Consider the following 21523-nt stretch of genomic DNA (forward strand, 5'->3'; position numbering starts at 1 on the left):
GCGTGCGCAATTTCAACTTCCTGCTACTCATGCCAAGAATATAAGATATGCATATTATTAGTAGATTTGGATAGAAAACACTCTGAAGTTTCTAAAACTGTTTGAATCATGTCTGTGAGTATAACAGAACTTATGTAGCAGGCAAAATCCAGAGGACTAGCCGTTCAGAATTTCTTTTTTTTTAGGTCTCTGTCTGTTCAGTGAGTTCTCATTTGCAAACGATATTTCTTAGGAACTTGTTTTCAGTTCCTACCGCTTCCACTGGATGTCACCAGTCTTTGGAATTTGGTTGAGGTTATTCGTTTGTGCAATGAAGAAGTACGGCAATCTAGGAACTGCGTAACATTGTTGAGAGTTGCGCAAGACTTGAAAAGTAGCTTGATTTGTTGTGTTCCTGTATTGATCAATTATTAACGTTTAAAAATACCTAAAGTTGTTTTACAAAAGAGGTTTGAAATATTTTGGCAAAGTTCATAGGCAACATTTGAAATATTTTGTAGTGACATTGCACAATTTGGAAGCTGTTTTTGTCTGGATCAAACGCGCCAAATAAATGGACATTTTGGATATACACTGCTCAAAAAAATAAAGGGAACACTACAATAACACATCCTAGATGTAACGGCATTTGTCTGTTGAAAGAGGAGCGGACCAAAATGCAGCGTGGTGGTTACTCATGTTCTTTAATGTAGAAGAACAAACAAACAAATACAAAACAACAAACGTAACGTGACAACAAACACAGAGACAGGAACAATCACCCACGAAACACTCAACGAATATGGCTGACTAAATATGGCTCCCAATCAGAGACAACGATAATCACCTGCCTCTGATTGAGAACCAATTCAGACAGCCATAGACTTTGCTAGAGAACCCCACTAAACCACAAACCCAATACCTAACAAAACACACCACGTACAAAAACCCATGCCACACGTAGGGGGGGCGTGACAGAACCCCCCCCCCCTAAGGTGCGGACTCCCGGACGCACATCAAAACAATAGGGAGGGTCCGGGTGGGCGTCTGTCCATGGTGGCGGCTCCGGCGCGGGACGTGGACCCCACTCTATCAATGTCTTAGTCCCTCCTCCTCGCGTCCCTGGATAGTCCACCCTCGCCGCCGACCATGGCCTAGTAGTCCTCACCCAGAACCCCACTGGACTGAGGGGCAGCTCGGGACTGAGGGGCAGCTCGGGACTGAGAAGAAGCTCAGCACTGAGAGGAAGCTCAGCACTGAGAGGAAGCTCAGCACTGAGAGGAAGCTCAGGCAGGTAGTTGGATCCGGCAGATCCTGGCTGGCTGGTGGTTCTGGCAGATCCCGGCTGACTGGCGGATCTGGAAGAGTCTGGTTGACTGGCAGATCTGGAAGAGTCTGGTTGACTGGCAGATCTGGAAGAGTCTGGTTGACTGGCAGATCTGGAAGAGTCTGGTTGACTGGCAGATCTGGAAGAGTCTGGCTGACTGGCAGTTCTGGAAGAGTCTGGCTGACTGGCAGATCTGGAAGAGTCTGGCTGACTGGCAGTTCTGGCTGCTCCATGCTGACTGGCTGCTCCATGCTGACTGGCAGCTCTGGCTGCTCCATGCTGACTGGCTGCTCTGGCTGCTCCATGCTGACTGGCGGCCCTGGCTGCTTCATGCTGACTGGCGGCCCTGGCTGCTTCATGCTGACTGGCGGCCCTGGCTGCTTCATGCTGACTGGCGGCCCTGGCTGCTTCATGCTGACTGGCGGCTCTGGCTGCTTCATGCTGACTGGCGGCTCTGGCTGCTCCATGCAGACTGGCAGCTCTGGCGGCTCCTTGCAGACTGGCAGCTTTGGCGGCATCCTGCAGACTGGCAGCTCTGGCGGCTCCTTGCAGACTGGCAGCTCCTTGCAGACTGGCAGCTCAATGCAGACTGGCAGCTCCTTGCAGACTGGCAGCTCCTTGCAGACTGGCAGTTCTGAACAGGCGGGAGACTCCGGCAGCGTTGTAGAGGCGAAAGGCTCTGGCAGCACTAAACAGGCGGGAGACTCCGGCAGCGCTGAAGAGGAGGAAGGCTCTGGCAGCGCTGGACAGGCGAGGCGCACTGTAGGCCTGATGCGTGGTGCTGGCACTGGTGGTACTGGGCCGAGGACACGCACAGGAAGCCTGGTGCGGGGAGCTGCTACCGGAGGGCTGGGGTGTGGAGGTGGTACTGAATAGACCGGACCGTGCAGGCACACTGGAGCTCTTGAGCACCGAGCCTGCCCAACCTTACCTGGTTGAATGCTCTTGGTCGCCCTGCCAGTGCGGCGAGGTGGAATAGCCCGCACTGGGCTATGCAGGCGAACCGGAGACACCGAGCGCAAGGCTGGTGCCATGTAAGCCGGCCCAAGGAGACGCACTGAGGACCAGATACGTAGAGCCAGCTTCATGGCACTTGGCTCGATGCTCACTCTAGCCCGGCCGATACGCGGAGCTGGAATGTACCGCACCAGGCTATGCACCCACACTGGAGACACCATGCGCACCACAACATAACACGGTGCCTGCCCGGTCTCTCTAGCCCCCCGGTAAGCACAGGGAGTTTGCGCAGGTCTCCTACCTGGCGTAGCCATACTCCCTGTTAGCCCCCCGTCCCAACCCCCTGTAAGCCCAACCCCCACCTGTGGACATCGGGCCCTCATACCACCCTCATGGAGTCTGTTTCTGACCGTTTGAGCAGATACATGCACATTTGTGGCCTGCTGGAGGTCATTTTGCAGGGCTCTGGCAGTGCTCCTCCTGCTCCTCCTTGCACAAATGTGGAGGTAGCGGTCCTGCTGCTGGGTTGTTGCCCTCCTACGGCCTCCTCCACGTCTCCTGATGTACTGGCCTGTCTCCTGGTAGCGCCTCCATGCTCTGGACACTACGCTGACAGACACAGCAAACCTTCTTGCCACTGCTCACATTGATGTGCCATTCTGGATGAGCTGCACTACCTGTGCCAATTGTGTGGGTTGTAGACTCCGTCTCATGCTACCACTAGAGTGAAAGCACCGCCAGCATTCAAAAGTGACCAACACATCAGCCAGGAAGCATAGGAACTGAGAAGTGGTCTGGTCACCACCTGCAGAACCACTCCTTTATTGGGGATGCCTATAATTTCCACCTGTTGTCTATTCCATTTGCACAACAGCATGTGAAATTTATTGTCAATCAGTGTTGGTTCCTAAGTGGACAGTTTGATTTCACAGAAGTGTGATTGACTTGGAGTTACATTGTGTTGTTTAAGTGTTCCCTTTATTTTTTTGAGCAGTGTATATGGACGGAATTAATCGAACAAAAGGACCAATTGTGATGTTCATGGGACATATTGGAGTGCCAACAAAAGAAGCTTGTCAAAGGTAAGGCATGTTTTATATTTTATTTCTGCGTTTTGTGTAGCGCCTGCAGGGTTGAAATATGCTACCCTCTTTGTTTACTGTTGTGGTATCATCAGATAATAGCTTCTTATGCTTTCGCCGAAAAGCCTTTTTAAAATCTGATATGTTGGCTGGATTCACAACGAGTATAGCTTTAATTGAGGATCTTACATGTGTGATTTAATGAAAGTTTGATTTTTATATCATTTATTTGAATTTGCCGCGCTGCATTTTCCCTGGCTTTTGGCAGAGTGGGACGCAAGCGTCCCCTATACCATAAGAAGTTTTAATTGTTGTAATCTCAGTGTATAGGCCCTATATATACACTGAACACAAATATAAATGCAACATGTAAAGTGTTGGTCCCATGTTTCATGAGCTGAAATAAAAGATCAACAGAAATGTTCCATACACAAAAAAAGCTTATATCTCAGATTTTGTGCAAAAATGTGTTTACATCCCTGTTAGTGAGCATTTCTCCTTTGCCAAGATAATCCATCCACCTGACAGGTGTGGCATATCAAGAAGCTGATTAAACACCATGATCATTACACAGGTGGACCTTGTGCTGGGGACAATAAAAGGCCACTCTAAAATGTGCAGTTTTGTCACACAACACCACAGAGGGAGTTTTGAGGGAGCGTAGAATTGGCATGCTTTCTTCAGAGATGTCCACCAGAGCTGTTGCCAGATAATTGAATGTTCATTTCTCTATCATAAGCCGCCACCAATGTTTTATTTCTGTCTGTTATAAAGCCATTTTGTGGGGAAAAACTCATTGTGATTGGCTGGGCTTGACTCCCCAGTGGGTCGGCCTGACTCCCAAGTGGGTGGGCCTATGCCCTCCCAGGCCCACCAATGGCTGTGTCAATGCCCAGTCATGTGAAACCCATAGATTAGGGCATAATGAATGTATTGCAATTGACTGATTTCCTTATATGAACAGTAACTCAGCAAAATCTTTGAAATTGCTGCATGTTGCGTTAATATTTTTGTTCAGTATACTTTTGACCAAGTGCATGATATACAGTAGGGAATATGGTTCCATTTCAGATGCAGCCCCAGTACAGTACGTACATAGTCGTTGACAGGAACCTGGTCCAGGATGTCACGGGCGACGCGGTGACCTCCGACCTCAGCATCAGGAATGTCCTCATCATCCTCCACCTCGTGGAACTCAGCATCTGCTCCAAAAGGAGGAAGTACACAGAACAGCTGTTGATGTACTTTACCAGATCACAGCAGAAACAACTTTTTTCTCCTGTTTGAGGCGATCTGAAGGAAAATAGCTTGCCTTCTACTGTAAATGAATCTGGCTGTTTTTCTGAGAGGCTTACCATTTTTTAAACTGTTGCAGTGTACAAAGTACAGAGAATCTGGCATGGGATGTCATAATGATGCCATTCTGGTTGAATAGAGCATATAACCAGATTACAACCAGGTAAGATGTCTTTTTATAATAGCGTCAAGGTGCTTGGGAACAATGTCATATTTTGGTTGTTATACGGTCAGATAACCAGATTACAACCAGGTAGACATCTTTTTCTGGTCACTAAAAAGAAGCCTAAAACATATTTTTACAATCAGTATACAACTTTACAAAAACAAATCTCCCATCCCACCATTTTCAAAGTGCTGCGAGAATGAGAGAGGAGAGGGGTGGAGAGACACCGGTGACACTGTACCTGTCATGGGGGAGGGATGGATCCAGTAGATGGGTAGCTCCTGGCATATCTCCCAGATCTTGGAGTTGAAGAGGAAAGCTGGGTTAGCGATGGGCTCCTCAGCAGGCACCCACACCTGCGAGTCCCCCACTACCTGCATGTCCATGCCCTCCGTGTTGCCCACCTGCCAGGGAGAGGAAACACGCACGCAAGCACGCACGCACGCGCACGCACACACACACACACACACACACACGCACACACACACGCACACGCACACGCACACACACACACACACACACTCAAGCCCTCAGTTCTATGCCCTCTGCATTCTCAGCTCCCTCTTCCCAGAGCCACAGCACACAAGCCCTGGCCACGTCCTTTTATTCACCACCCCTTATTGCCCACCGGGAGTACCGCCACTTCCTGCCTCCTGCTGACTCCCACTAGCCTGGACTTCCTCCTCGCCCTTTCTCCCTGACAACAACAACACAAGAATCCAACAACGGGCATAGATTTGACTTTGAAAACGACTTTGTAGTGCTTTCTACTTTATTGTGCTACGAAAGGCTGCAATATCGTTAAATCCGACAGACACAATAATAAAGCATAGCGTCCTCTTCCCTCACACATCCCCTTAATACTGCATTCAGCTCACAGCACTAGCGACATGCTTAATTTGTTTATACTGTAGTTCATGAGCTGTAAAGTAAACTATTAGTGCTTAATGACAGGGAATACGTGTCACTGCTATCTAAGAGATGTATAAAAGGGGCTTTGGCAATGCCGCATTCCACTACCGTGCCTGATGTGTTTCTTTATGTATATGTAAATACGTCGGCAAACAAACCCCTCTTCCCAGTGCCTCGTTAATTAGCAGCTGGAGAGAACAGCAAAACAGTTTACTTGACAAATGTTTTTACAAGGTGATTCTCTCCTAGTCTGAAGCTTAATTGCACATTAGTTGATCTTGATGTAGGATCCCCGGGCTATGGTTGGAGCCGGTATCATTTATATTAGGTTGTGCACTCTCGACTCTCCCTCCTTTCCCTTCTCACCCCTCGCTGATTCTCGCTTTATTCTAATTTACGGTCTGCGCTACAGTCTCGCTGTAACTGTTTGTTGTGAAGTGACATGACATCAATGAGCCTGCGGAGATGAACTCGCACCCCATTCCGGCCAGATGAAAGAAAACCTAGCTTAGCTGCGTGGCCACTCAAGTGCTAGTTTGCGCTTAGACAAGCAGTCAAGCCTTTGACAGTTTGCTCTCACTTTTTTTTCCTGCTCATTTTTTGCCTGGTCTGGATCAGGCTAAGCTAATGACGACTCAGAGGAGGACTAGGGGGACTCTGGCGGCGTTCGCTCCTCCTGAACTACAGAAATTAAAATGAAGGCCAGGAAACACAAACAGACCTCTCTAATTGGACTGCAGAACCGCTGAAGAGGAGCAACTAAGGAAACCTTCCCGAAATTAGGAAATGGAGGTCACGACACAGAGCACTGTAATAGGACTTTTACTTTGCAGCTGAGACACAAGACCAATAAGTTGCAAAGGGAGACCGCTCTCTGGGAAATATTTAAGTTTATCACGGCTAGTGTGGAATAGTGATTTAAAAAGACCAATTGACAAGTACAAAGACGATAATGATTTTATGATGCAGTTATATCATAAATGAAGCTGTCTTGTATCTAAAATTGGACATTGCTTAAGTAAAGATATTTTGTATTAGATGTCAGACGAATTATTTATTTACTATAGCTCGGAGCCACATTCAGTGTCATGCTGTAATGAACATACACTTGCCCTCTCTCGCTATAATGTCTTAAGGGTGCAACTTTGTGACTCAAGCTCATACTGTAGGTCACTTGTGTTTGTCATTGATCAATTAATATTTTCTCATGACACCATAAGACCCTGGATAAAGCCATGGCACATTTTGGTAACACTTTACTTGACATAACAATGTCATGACCCATATATTTATACCTGTTGTGACATATTGCACTATTTTATGGTTGGTAATGACACCTACATAAGAGTGTAAAAACCAACATTTATTCAAAATAGTTTTTTCCCTGCCAAGAAGATTCCTTTTGTTTGAAAGTTCGTCTTAAATCCTTTTTTGTTGTTGTAATTAATTATCTTCAGTCATGTTTTTTTCATCATATTTAAAAGAAAATACACTTAATGACACTGTCATGAGGCATTATGACCATTCTGTGTCACTTCACTTGGATTATGAAAATACACTTTGAGACGATCAAGAGGCATTTTGACCATTATAATCATATAAGCCAGATATGCCTATCACATACATGCCCTTACAGTTGAAGTCGGAAGTTTACATACACTTAGGTTGGAGTCATTAAAACCCGTCTTTCAACCACTCCACACATTTCTTGTTAACAAACTATAGTTTTGGCAAGTGGGTTAGGACATCTACTTTGTAGATGTAATTTTTCCAACTATTGTTACCGACAGATTATTTCACTTATAATTCACTGAATCACAATTCCAGTGGGTCAGAAGTTTACATACACTAAATTGCCTGTGCCTTTAAACAGCTTGGAAAATTCCCGAAAATGATGTCATGGCTATAGAAGCTTCTGATGGCTAATTAACATAATTTGAGTCAATTGGAGGTGTACCAGTGGATGTATTTCAAGGCCTACCTTCAAACTCAGTGCCTCTTTGCTTGACATCATGGAAAAATCTAAAGAAATCAGCCAAGAAGTCAGAAAAAAAATTGTAGACCTCAACAAGTCTCGTTCATCCTTGGGAGCAATTTCCAAATGCCCAAAGGTACCATGTTTATCTGTACAAACAATAGTACGCAAGCATAAACACCATGGGACCACGCAGCCGTCATACTGCTCAGGAAGGAGACGCGTTCTGTCTCCTAGAGATGAACGTACTTTGGTGCGAAAAGTGCAAATCAATTCCAGAACAACAGGAAAGGACCTTGTGAAGATGCTGGAGGAAACAGGTACAAAGTATCTATATCCAAAGTAAAATGAGCCCTATATCGACAGAACCTGAAAGGCCACTCAGCAAGGAAGAAGCCACTGCTCCAAACCAACCATAAAAAAGCCAGACTACAGTTTCCAACTCCACATGGGGACAAAGATGGTACTTTTTGGAGAAATGTCTCTGGTCTGATGTAACAAAAATATAACTGTTTGGCCATAATGACCATCGTTGCGTTTGGAGGGCAAAGGAGGAGGCTTGTATGCTGAAGAAAACCATCCCAACCGTGAAGCACGGGGTGGCAGCATCATGTTGTGGGGGTGCTTTGCTGCAGGAGGGACTGGTGCACTTCACAAAATAGATCATCATGAGGTAGGAAAATGATGTGGACATATTGAAGCAACATCTCAAGACATCAATCAGGAAGTTAAAGCTTGGTCGCAAATGGGTCTTCCAAATGGACAATGACCCCAAGCATACTTCCAAAGTTGTGGCAAAATGGCTTAAGTGTTAGGGTTAGGGTTGGAGTGTCCATCACAAAGCCCTGACCTCAATCCTATAGAAAATTTGTGGACAGAACTGGAAAAGCATGTGCGAGCAAGGAGGCTACAAACCTGACTCAGTTACACCAGCTCTGTCAGGAGGAATGGGCCAAAATTAACCCAACTTATTGTGGGAAGCTTGTGGAAGGCTACCCGAAACGTTTGACCAAAGTTAAACAATTTAAAGGCAATACTACCAAATAATAATTGAGTGTATGTACATTTCTGACCCACTGGGAATGTGATGAAATAAATAAAAGCTGACATAAATCATTCTCTCTACTATTATTCTGAAATTTCACATTCTTAAAATGAAGTGGTGATCCTAACTGACCTAAGACAGGGACTTTATACTAGGATTAAATGTCAGGAATTGTGAAAAACTGAGTTTAAATGTATTTGGCTAAGGTGTATGTAAACTTCCGACTCATCAGTCAGAAAGAGTGTGTCTTGACCTGCTCCTGATATCTGCTCCTGCATTTAACCCAGTCATTAGCAACAGAGCATTGGGGTAGGTGCATGTCTGACATTAATGTGTGCCAATTACAATGATAATTTCACATGTTAAAAAAAAATAATTTGTATAACAATGTTGCGACATAAGCTATGGTGTAATGGAATGTTTTGCCTTGTGTGGTAGGTTTTGTGGGTTTTGACACTCTTATGTAGGTGTCATAACCATCCGTAAAATAACACTATATGTCACAACAGGTGTAAATATAACTGTCATGACAGTGTTTTATGACCATATTATAACAAGTTATGTCAGCAGCTATGACACATGACATGGTTATGACCGTGTCATAATGTGTTATGACGCTGGGTGTCAAGTAAAGTGTTACCCACACTTTATATCATGTGAATGCTCCGCATGTTCAAAATGACACACAACTTTTTGTTTTAGTCATATGACATTTACCTACCTACATATAATTCCAAGAATGTGTTGTTTTTCCATGCATTGTTTGGCATTTGTTTGTGTTTTATCTGAGTGGGAGGTTTCCTTGCCAGCTAGGTTGGTTGTGGCAATACATATTAAGTGGTTACCCTGAGGAGGAAGAAGAGATCCAATAACACACTATTCTACTGTCTGAAGGAGGAGGACAACAGGAATTTCATCAGCTTCAAGACTGGAGGGAAACTAGGGGAGGCTCAGGGATTACAGCCTCCCATCATTTCATACGAGGAGCAAAGTGAAAATGGCCGAAGATACCGGCGGCAAACAATTCATGTTTGTCACCTGGTTCTACTCCCCGGGTGCTTTATTTCCTTATCAGCCACTCGCAGATCCCTCACTGGCTACATTGTTTTCACCTCACCTCTGATAATCTGAGGCCCCAGACGTCCACCACTGAGCCCACATTCACATAGCCCACAGCTTGGATGAGCTGAGCAGTAGCATAAGCTGTTTTGTTTTTAATTAACCATTCTGTGGTTCACACGGTGGTAACATTTCTCAAATGACTGCCTCGCCTGGTTCACCAACTACTTCTCAGACAGAGTTCAGTGTGTCAAATCGGAGGGCCTGTTGCCCGGACCTCTGGCAGTCTCTTTGGGGGTACCACAGGGTTCAATTCTTGGGCCGACTCTTTTCTCTGTATATATCAACGATGTCGTTCTTGCTGCGAGTGATTCCCTGATCCACCTCTACGCAGACGACACCATTCTGTATACATCTGGCCCTTCTTTGGACACTGTTAACTAACCTCCAAACGAGCTTCAATGCCATACAACACCCCTTCCCTGGCCTCCAACTGCTCTTAGACACTAGTAAAACCAAATGCATGCTTTTCAACCGTTCGCTGCCCGCACCCGCCCGCCCGACTAGCATCACTACTCTGGACGGTTCTGACTTAGAATATTTGGATAACTACAAATACCTAAGTGTCTGGCTGGACTTTAAACTCTCCTTCCAGACTCATACTAAACATCTCCAATCCAAAATTAAATCTAGAATCAACTTCCTATTTCGCAACAAAGCCTCCTTCACTCACGCCGCTAAACATGCCCTCCATAAAACTGACTATCCTACCAATCCTCGACTTCGGCGATGTCATTTACAAAATAGCTTCCAATACTCTACTCAGCAAACTGGATGCAGTCTATCACAGTGCCATCCGTTTTGTCACCAAAGCCCCTTATACCACCCACCACTGCGACCTGTATGCTCTAGTCGACTGGCACTCGCTACATATTCGTCGCCAAACCCACTGGCTCCAGGTCATCTATGAGTCTATGCTTGGTAAAGCCCCACCTTATCTCAGCTCACTCTGTAAATATCCCACCCAATCTACCTACTTCATCCCCATATTGTTTTTATAAATTTTTTCTTGCAAGCCTCCCCCTTTTTCCTCCAAACATTAACGATGGTCATTATGGCCAAACAGTTGTATATTTGTTTCATCAGACCAGAGGACATTTCTCCATGTGCAGTTGCAAATCGTAGTCTGACTTTATTATGGCGGTTTTGGAGCAGTGGCTTCTTCCTTGCTGAGCTTCCTTTCAGGTTCTGATGATATAGGACCTGTTTTACTTTGGATATAGATACTTTGTACCTGTTTCCTCCAGCATCTTCACAAGGTCCTTTGCTGTTGTTCTGGAATTTATTTGCACTTTTCACACCAAAGTACGTTCATCTCTAGGAGACAGAACGCGTCTCCTTCCTGAGCAGTATGATGGCTGCGTGGTCCCATGGTGTTTATGCTTGTGTACTATTGTTTGTACAGATGAACGTAGTACCTTCAGGCATTTGGCAATTGCTCCCAAGGATGAACCAGACTTGTGGACGTCTACAATTTTTTTTCTGATGTCTTGACTGATTTCTTTTGATTTTCCCATGATGTCAAGCAAAGAGGCACTGAGTTTGAAGGTAGGCCTTGAAATACCTCAAATGATATAAATAAGCTTATCAGAATTTCTAAAGCCATGACATCATTTTCTGGAATTTTCCAAGCTGTTTAAACGCACAGTCAATTTAGTGTATGTAAACTTCTGACCCACTGGAATTGTGATACAGTGAATTACAAGTGAAATAATCTGTCTGTAAACAATTGTTGGAAAAATTATTCTGTCATACACAAAGTAGATGTCCTGAACGACTTACCAAAACTATTGTTTGTTGTCAATAAATTTGTGGAGTGGTTGAAAAACAAGTTTTAATGACTCCAACCTATGTGTATGTAAACTTCCGACTTCAACTGTATATGAATTAGTATGAGCTAATTTAGTAGTTAATATGAGTAAATGATGACTAAATACATTGATAAGATATACAATGTGTTAACCTCTTTGATCTCTAGGGGCGCTATTTCATTTTTGGATAAAAAACGTTCCCGTTTTAAGCGCGATATTTTGTCACGAAAAGATGCTCGACTATGCATATTCTTGACAGTTTTTGAAAGAAAACACTCTGAAGTTTCAGAATCTGCAAAGATATTGTCTGTAAGTGCCCCAGAACTCATTCTACAGGCGAAACCAAGATGATGCATCAACCAGGAAATGATCAGAATTTCTGAAGCTCTGTTTTCCATTGTCTCCTTATATGGCTGTGATTGCGCAAGGAATGAGCCTACACTTTCTCTCGTTCCCCCAAAGTGTTAGCAGCATTGTGACGTATTTGTAGGCATATCATTGGAAGATTGACCATAAGAGACTACATTTTCCAAGTGTCCGCCTGGTGTCCCTGCTTCGAAATTGGAGCGTAAAGCCAGGTGCAATTATTTTTCCATTTGAGAGCAAGGAGAAACCAGGCTTCCACGAAGGATATATCATTGAAGAGATATGTGGAAAAACACCTTGAGGATTGATTCTAAACCACGTTTGCCATGTTTCAGTCGATATTATGGAGTTAATTTGGAAAAAAGTTCGCGTTTTGAGGGCTGAATTTTCGTTTTTTTTTTTTTTTTTTTTTTTTTTTTTTGGTAGCCAAATGTGATGTACAAAACGGAGCTATTTCTAATACACAAAGAATCTTTTTGGAAAAACGGAGCATCTGCTATCTAACTGAGAGTCTCCTCATTGAAAACATCAGAAGTTCTTCAAAGGTAAGTTATTTTATTTGAAGGCTTTACTTGTTTTTGTGATAGTTGCCTGCTAAATGCTAACGCTAATGCTAACGCTAAATGCTACGCTAGCTAGCTACTGTTACACAAATGATTGTTTTCCTATGGTTGAAAAGCATATTTTGAAAATCTGAGATGACAGTGTTGTTAACAAAAGGCTAAGCTTGAGAGCTAGCATATTTATTTCATTTCATTTGCGATTTTCATGAATAGTTAACGTTGCGTTATGGTAATGAGCTTAGGTCTATAAATAGAATCCCGGATCCGGGTTTGGTCGTCGCAACAGGTTAATAGATAACAAGTCCATGAACACATAATTGGATTGAGAATTGCACTGCACAGTGTACTTAAGGGTGTCATATACACAGTACTGTAGGGTGTCATAACTTGACATTTCCACAGTAGAAAGGCTATGTACCAGTATAATATTATTATGGGGACTTGTTCTTGACTAATCCAGTGTGATTGTGAGCTAACACAGTGTGTGAGCATAAGTGTGTCTGCACGCTCATGTGTGTGTGAGATTAAGCGTGTGTGCATCCTTGCTCTAATCACATACCAAGTATCTTTCACTATCCTTGGGAGCCCCTCTTCTTCCTCTCTCTTCCCAGTCTCTACTCCTTACCACAGCCAACGCCCCTATCTAATTGATTCCACAGAAGTTGAATTAGGTTTCACAATGTGCAAAAGAAGACAACAACGAAAGGGAATATGGTGCAGGCTGGACAATTACTATCTGTAAACAGGGACCAGACATTCAAAAGATGACAGAGAAGGGGATGCAGTCTGGTTCTCCGTCTAAACAGCTTGTGTTCCTAAAGTCAGAAAGGGATATCTGGGATTTACTTGGCAAGACGATGGAGCAACATTTAAAAACATTTTTTTTTTAACGATGTAGCTGGTAATTGCCATCTGTAAAATGTAAATGAGAGTGGAGGATGGTAGAGGCTGAAAATATTTTGTGAGGCATTCATCTGCCGAACTTCATATACGGCACTTATGCCAGGAGAAGTGAAATGAATCGCTCGAAGAAATGCACGCACCCTTTAATGGCTTATACCTCTTCCTCAGATCCCTCTCTTACGTTCTCGTTCACACTTACCCCTTTAGGCTATTTTGGTCAAGCCTTTGGAGGAGTATGATTACAAATGTTCAAGATTGACAGCAAACACCATTTGATGTGATCCACAAAGGGGGTTTGGTGGGTTTGCGGGCAGCTTTCAGACGGTTTCCTGTGTGCTGGAGACAGAGATTATACTTCAGCGGGAGAGGGCGGAGGTCAGGATGAGTGTTTGAGCGCAGCTCTCCGACTCCTCTTCTCTGTTTTATTCCTACTACCCCTGCAAAATACATATTTTCCTCCACACACACACACATATTGAGTCAGAGAGATGCAGATATTCATACTGTACCGGTATCTCTGTGTTCAAGGTCGCCACCTCTGTCACTTTGGGAAGCTCCCTGGTCTGGGTCTTGATGTAACACCTCTGATGTTTGGCGAACCGGATACCTGTGATTCCCTTTGAGCGGAAAAAGAGAGATGGAATAATATAAAATTCTGATATGTATCGTTTATTATTTTGTCTGTGATGTGGAACAGCATGGTGATGGGGCGATATCATTTTTCTAAATGTTTCTTCAGTCTCTTGAAGAAAAACCTAAGCTCTTAATAACTAACAGATATTAGAACCTAATGAGGGTGCCTTTTGAGTTTCTTTCTTTGTTTTTCTCCTTCTACCTTTTTTCTACCTCCTTCTAGATTACAGCACATTCAGACAATTTATCTCCTACAACACAAGCCTCACTTTTAGAAGAGATTGAGTAAAAAACGAGGGGTTCATCCAGGCTAAACAATACTTGATAGAGAGGATATCTCAAGCAGGAAAGCCAAGCGACATATCCTAGGGCGAAGCAGCAGTTGCATCCCAAATGGCACCCTTTTCCCTTGATAGTGCCTTCAGAAAACATTAACACCCCTTGACTTTTTTCACATGTTGTTGTGATACAGCCTGAATTTAGAATTGATTCAATTGAGATTAGGTGTCACTAGCCAACACACAATACCCCACAATATCAAATGGGAATTATGTTTGTATTTCTTTTTTAACATTAATTAAAATGAAATGTCTTGAGTCAATAAATATTCAACCCCTTTCTGATGGCAATATTTATAAAACATGTGCTTAATAATAATAACACATAATAAGTTAAATTGACTCACTGTGTGCAATAATAGTGTTCAACATGATTTTTGAATGACTGCCTCATCTTTTGTACCCCACACATACAATTATCTGCAAGGTCCCTCAGTCAAGCAGTGACTGAGGGACCTTACAAAGCCTCGCAAAGAAGGTCACCTATTGCTTGATGGATAAAAAAAGCAGGCATTTAATATCCCTTTGAGCTTGGTGAAGTTATTAATTACACTCTGGATGGTGTATCAATACACCCAGTCACTACAAAGACGCAGGCGTCTTTCCTAACTCAGTTGCCAGAGAGGTAGGAAACCGCTTAAGGATTTCACCATAAGACCAATGGTGACTTTAAAACAGTTACAGAGTTTAATGGCTGTAATAGGAGGAAACTGAAGATGGTTCAACGACATTGTAGTTACTCCACAATACTATCCTAAATGACAGAGTGAAAGAAGGAAGCCTGACAGAATACAAATATTCCAAAACATGTATCCTGTTTGCAACAAGGAACTAAAGTAATAATACTGCAAAATTAACAATGAACTTTTTGTACTGATTACAAAATGTTAGGTTTGGGGCAAATCCAACACAATTCATCAGTGAGTACCACTCTTCAAATTTTCAAGCATGGTGGTGGCTGCATCATGTTATGGTTATGCTTGTCATCGGCAAAGACAAGGCCAAATATACACTGGAGTTGCTTACCAAGACGACATTGAATGTTCCTGAGTGGCCTCGGCTTGAAAATCTGTGGCAAGACTTAAATGGCTGTCTAGCAATGATCCATAACCAACTTGACAGAGCTTGAATATTTAAAAAAATAATAAATGTGCAAATATTGTACAATCCAGATGTGCAAAGTTCTTAGAGACGCACCCAGAAAGACACAGCTGTAATTGCTGCCAAAGGTGATTCTAACATGTATTGACTCCGGAGGTTGAACACTTATCTAGTCAAGATATATCAGTGTTTTATGATTCATATTTATGATTCATATTTTGTGTACCCTGTTCACACAAAAAATACATGCAAGTCCATTTTAATCCCACTTTGTAACACAACAAAATGTGGAAAAGTTCAAGGGGTGTGAATACTTTCTGAAGTTACTGTATATGGCATAGGGTGATATTTGGAGTGCATCCAGTTTTTCTATGGAGGCTGCCTCTGCTGAATTAGTCAGTCATAGGTTCCTGTCACTCTCTTAATCTGTGCAGCCTAGTGAAGAGCCAGTCTTTTCAGCTCCATTGATGACCCCCCCCCCCCAACTTGTGGAATGCAGGGCCTTTTCAGTTTGACGACGACAGGAGAAAGCCTATTTCAACAAAGCAGACATATCTGTTAATTATCTTTGTGTGCAAGTATCTGTTTGACTAAGTAGTTCTGCCGGAATAAGTCTGAAAGCCCACGAAAGCATATGAGATTGTAACTCGTGCCGTCTCTAGGGCTACCAGAGTCATGTGCATATGAGAATAGAGTGCCGGATCTTCACCGGCCACGCTCGCCTTAACATTGTACATAAGTGACATAAGTGGTGGCGTGAAAATGGACTCGATTCAATCGTAATTGAATTACATCGACATGGCGTAGAGCTCGAACACCTTTCTGACGTCTTTAAATGAGCGTTAACTTGGAAATACAGAAGTTCTATTCCACTAGTCTTTAGAGGTCACACACGACGACACAATGTGAAGCCTGTCATAATCCTCTTGTCTGTAATTGTCTTTAAAACGCGACAATAGCAGTCGCCGACACAGAAGTATAATGTTTACGCCTGACTTTATTGTGATGAGCCCCTGTTTATTTCACTGTAATGGCGAGCACCACTACAGAGAGAGGAAAAGGACAATCTCGGGATGTGATGCAATAATTAACAGAGTTGGTCAACCGGAAAAGAAAGAAAATACACACCATTATGGGGATAATAAATGGGAAAAGGATGCAAGGTTTATAAAATAATGTCAGAATACCGGCTCGCTATTCACCCCTGATTAAACATGCTACACGTATACTGATAGCTTTAAGCTTTCCAACTGAACAATGATTTGATTGGAGGGCTCATTGCATTGCCATTGCAGAGAAAGGTTAGGGGACGCTGTACGATTCATTGTCACTTGGGCTCTATATTACCATCTCTTCCCGCATCTAGCATCTTGTCAGCCCAGGTAATGTGTTGAGGAAAAAAAACATGGATGCTCATTCTACCTTTAATAAATGATCAGTTATCAACTCCACGCTCTCCCCTCAGCTCCTGTTAAAGGGGGCCCTAAACCCATGCCATGAAATATTATCTCTGAGTCGCTGAACCTCTGTTTGTGATTTCCTTTCATTCACAGTCGTGTTCAGGGTCGTGCACATTTAAGGCACAAAACTGGAAAAAAACATTTCACAATGGAAAATATAAATGATTGTTTGTTTTTGGACAACTAAAGGTAGTGCCTTCCTCTTTTAGTCCATTTCCCTCTGTTTTGAGCCTAATGGACACAACCTAGGATTAATGTCGCTTGCCGTAAACAATAAACAATGTAATCTTTGGATATTGGAATATCTGAGAAACAGTATGTAGTTTAAGGAAAATATAGATTATTTCATGACTAAATGTAAAGCAGATAATTGCAGTATAGAATCTGGATTGATATGACGAGGTACTGTGTGTTGCTCATAAAGGTAACCTGGAAGACTTCACATAAAAAGGGATCCGTGTCTTAGATTGAATCAATTTGTAGAACTCAAGTTTGTGTTGATGTCAAGCGCAAGGTTCTGGAAAACTGGAATTGAGGTAGGCCTACTCTCATCTATACTGTTTTCCCCAAAATTAATTCTACATCATTATTTGAAATGTATTATTGTATTATTGCTTATTTTGATATGGTTTGAAAGTAATTGATTATGTAATAGGAATGATTTAGAGCTTTACTCTAGCTCCAGATATCATTTTTAACAAAAGAGAGTAACCTTCAAAATACATAGATGCTGTCTTTTGCATCAATATATATATTTTTTAGAAGAGCTACATTGAAACACATTAGATGTGTTGGTGGTAGTTGCACTATGGGACCATAATTATTCTCATACAAAAGACTGTTGAATATGCTTGAATGCCAGTCCTGTCTCTACTGGTATTCTTATCTCCACTTCCTGTTCCCTAGGTTCTTCCTGCAGCATGTTCCCTGTATTAACCTAAAAACAAAAGAAGCGGCATTACCTGCTCATTTCAATTCCTCATTCACAGCCCTTGAGCTTGACGGAGATAGTTTTTAAGGTGGCTTTTGAATTTGTAATGACTTGAAACATCCTTTATTTTAAAAAGTATATTCAACCCCCCCCCCCCCCCCCCCCCCCCCCCCCCCCCCCCCCAGCTAACACTTAGTATAACTTATAATCAGGTTTGTGTTTTCCTCCACTCTCTTCTTTTCTTTTGTAATCACAATGGCGCTGGAATTATTCTGCTCGCTCACTTGTTTCGCCATCTCCCGTGGCAGTGCCCGGAATCGAACACATTTTCTTGGTGAATTTGCTTCACTGACAGAAGTCAATAATTCAGACTGGATGGAATGGAGGAGGAACCAGCAATATGCATGCTATCGGTATGTGTGTGTGTGTGTGTGCGCGCGCAAGTGCTTGCGTGTGAGTATGAGAAGTAACTGAGACCTCTTGTTATTAGATATTTAGTTTTATATAGAAAAAAGTGTTCCAAAAACGTTTTTCAGCTGTTCCCATAGGATAAATCTTTTTGGTTCCAGGTAGAACCCTTTTGGGCCTTTTGGGGTCAATGTAGACCCCTTTTCAAGAGGGTTCTACAATCTACATGCAGCCGAATAACCCTTTTAGGTTCTAGAAAGCACTTTTTGTGTGTATGTGTGCACGTTGGGTAAGGGATTGTGTATGAGAGGGAATTGAAAGCTCTTGTTATGATATTTTGTATTATTTATGACACACATTGTCACATCAGCTTTTTCTGTGTGAGAGAGATAAAAAAATAGGAGAGTGCAGGGTTTTGTCGAAGAAGATATGATTTCACGAGAACACAAATGCTTTTACACAATATAAGAACAATTTCGAAAGTGCTCAAACACAAATTCAATCATTCTGCACAAAAACTATAATAATAATAATAAAGAGACGGTAAATGAAGTATGCATAAAGTATACTGTACGTAATGTGTATTTTGTCAATACTTACATGTTTGAAGTCGTGGACCTCGAGGACCTCATTGCTACCGTTGCCCATCCTGAAGATCTCAATGCGGTGGGTGGGGTCAATCTCCATGATGCTGTCTGTTTCCATGCCGTCCAGCACGGCCTGATAATGTTGGTTGTACACCTGGAGACACAGGACCAATCACAAACCTCCTCAGCCTAGCTGACAGGTCATTTAACCAATAATACATGAGGGTGGGGCAACTTAACTGAATAGCTCAAAACTACAGCCTTTCAATAGGCTTAATATCAGTGACGTGTATTCATGGATGCCAAGGGAAGCCAGACTTCCCCAAAAACTTTACCAATAAAGATATATAAACCTAAATAATTTATCTTTCGTCTCTGTGTTTCATAATTTTCCTTCAATTCGCAAGAGGCTGAATGTATCTCACGGAGAAAGCATGCGAGCGAGCAAAACAGCGCCCCTCTGTCTCTATGTGTAGCCCATCTATCTAATGCGGTCTGATCAAAAAGAGTATGATATTGTTGCCGCCGTAGCATTGAATGCAAGGGAAGCCAGCGAGCATTTGGCCTCCCTTTGATAAAAACAGTAAAATAATAGCCAATCAGCATTGAAAGGATCTGAGCGAGCTCAACTGTGAATGGTCCTGGCGCCAGTTTGGATTTGGCTTCACACCAATCACAACACAACAAAAGCCAAACGTCATTGACAGAAAAAAACTTAATTGTTGTATCTCATTTTGTTGTCCTCCAGTGGCTAGCTAGCTTGCTAAAATTGTCCCTTTCCTAAATTAGCCATAGATGGAGATTTGGACTTCTGGTTCTACTTAATTCTCGATACTTAGCAATGATTATAACAGTGATTCTGATCCAACCATGAATTCATACTTTGTGTCCCTGGTCTGAAGTTCAATATGTAGCTAGATGTAGTGGCTCATCATTGCCCATGAAAGGAAGTTAGGCTAGCGAGCAAGCATTATAGCCAGGACAACAAAAACTAAAAGTGTATAGCCTACTGTATGACAGAGTCCTACACTGTTTTGGCAACATGAAAGAGACGAGGATAGGATTGGTGAGTCAACATGTTTTTTCTACTTTCGCACACACACACACACAGAAATCAGTACCACGGACAGCCACATATTTAGCTTACGTTGATTAGACTAAATAGTTTTTGGTATCTTTTATTTGTCACTATATTAGACTAAGCATACAGTATATATACATAATTATGTGGACACCCCTTCAAATTAGTGGATTCAGCTATTTCAGTGACACCCGTTGCTGACAGGTGTATCAAATCGAGTTCATCAAGTTTCTGCCCTGCTAGAGCTGCCCCGGTCAACTGTAAGTGCTGTTATTTTGAAGTGTAAACATCTAGGAGCAACAACGACTCAGCCGCGAAGTGGTAGACCACACAAGCTCACAGAATGGAACCACCGAGTGCTGCAGCGCGTAACAATTGTCTGTCATCAGTTGCAACACTCACCACCAAGTTCCCAACTGCCTCTGGAAGCAAAGTCAGCATAAGAACTGTTAGTCGGGAGCTTCATGAAATGGGTTTCCATGGCCGAGCAGCCTAATATCACCAAACGCAATGCTAAGCCAGGAGAACGCTACCTGCCCCAATACATAGTGCCAACTGTAAAGTTTGGTGGAGGAGGAATAATGGTCTAGGTCTGTTTTTCATAGTTCGGGCTAGGCTCCTCAGTTCCAGTGAAGGGAATTCTAGCATACAATGACATTCTAGACAATTATGTGTTTCCAACTTTGTGGAAACAGTTTGGGGAAGACCCTTTCCTGTTTCAGCATGACAATGCCACCGTGCACAAAGTGAGGTCCATACAGAAATAGTTTGTTGAGATTGGTGTTGAAGAACTTGACTGGCCTGCACAGAGCCCTGACCTCAAACACCTTTGGGATGAATTGGAATGCCAACTGCGAGCCAGGCCTAATCACTCAACATCACAAATGCTCTTGTGGCTGAATGGAAGCAAGTCCCTGCAGCAATGTTCCAATATTTAGTGGAAAGCCTATGATTTTTGAATGAGATGTTTGACTAGCAGGTGTCCACATTCTTTTGGTCATGTATTGTAGGTTTGATGATTTGATGATGTTGAAACGTTGAAGTTGAAGTGGTGCTGGAATAGTGGAGACAGCTCCTGTTTTTTATGAGACTTGCGGTAACTCTGTGTTCTGAATCAACAATTGTTTAGTAGTCCGAAAATTTCGGAAACATTAACTTGATTGACCATGCTGTAGGTCATGTAACAGTTTGTTACATGCAAGGTGCTTTGTGGATAGATGTTGCTCTCTGGTTTTGTGATGAAACAAAGGCGTGGCTGAATTTATTTTGCCACTATTCTGTTACTTATTGTCTCTGCCTTAGGCCTATATATCACGGTGGCAAGGCATACGAACTAATATGTTATAGAGCAAACAATACAATTATCAGAACATTTTAAACCATGACGGCGTTGTGTGTTACTAATGGTTTTCTTTGAGACTGTGGTCCCAGCTCTCTTCAAGTCATTGACCAGGTCCTGCCGTGTAGTTCTGGGCTGATCCCT

The 21523-nt window shown here is 42.8% G+C and overlaps 1 protein-coding gene across 1 annotated transcript in view; it reads right to left on the reverse strand.

The window, feature by feature from the left end:
- Positions 1 to 21523, reverse strand: part of LOC139391120 (tenomodulin-like) — a 124699-nt gene that overhangs the window by 6072 nt on the left and 97104 nt on the right. The window contains exons 4-7 of the mRNA XM_071138660.1: positions 18973 to 19113; positions 14011 to 14118; positions 5049 to 5211; positions 4441 to 4547 (exon numbers count right to left, since the gene is read on the reverse strand). Of these exons, the coding sequence (XP_070994761.1) occupies positions 4441 to 4547; positions 5049 to 5211; positions 14011 to 14118; positions 18973 to 19113 (519 nt within the window). The remainder of the gene's footprint in view (positions 1 to 4440; positions 4548 to 5048; positions 5212 to 14010; positions 14119 to 18972; positions 19114 to 21523) is intronic.

The sequence above is a fragment of the Oncorhynchus clarkii genome, chromosome 31 (assembly GCF_045791955.1).
Source record: "Oncorhynchus clarkii lewisi isolate Uvic-CL-2024 chromosome 31, UVic_Ocla_1.0, whole genome shotgun sequence".
NCBI classification, from domain to species: Eukaryota; Metazoa; Chordata; class Actinopteri; order Salmoniformes; family Salmonidae; genus Oncorhynchus; species Oncorhynchus clarkii.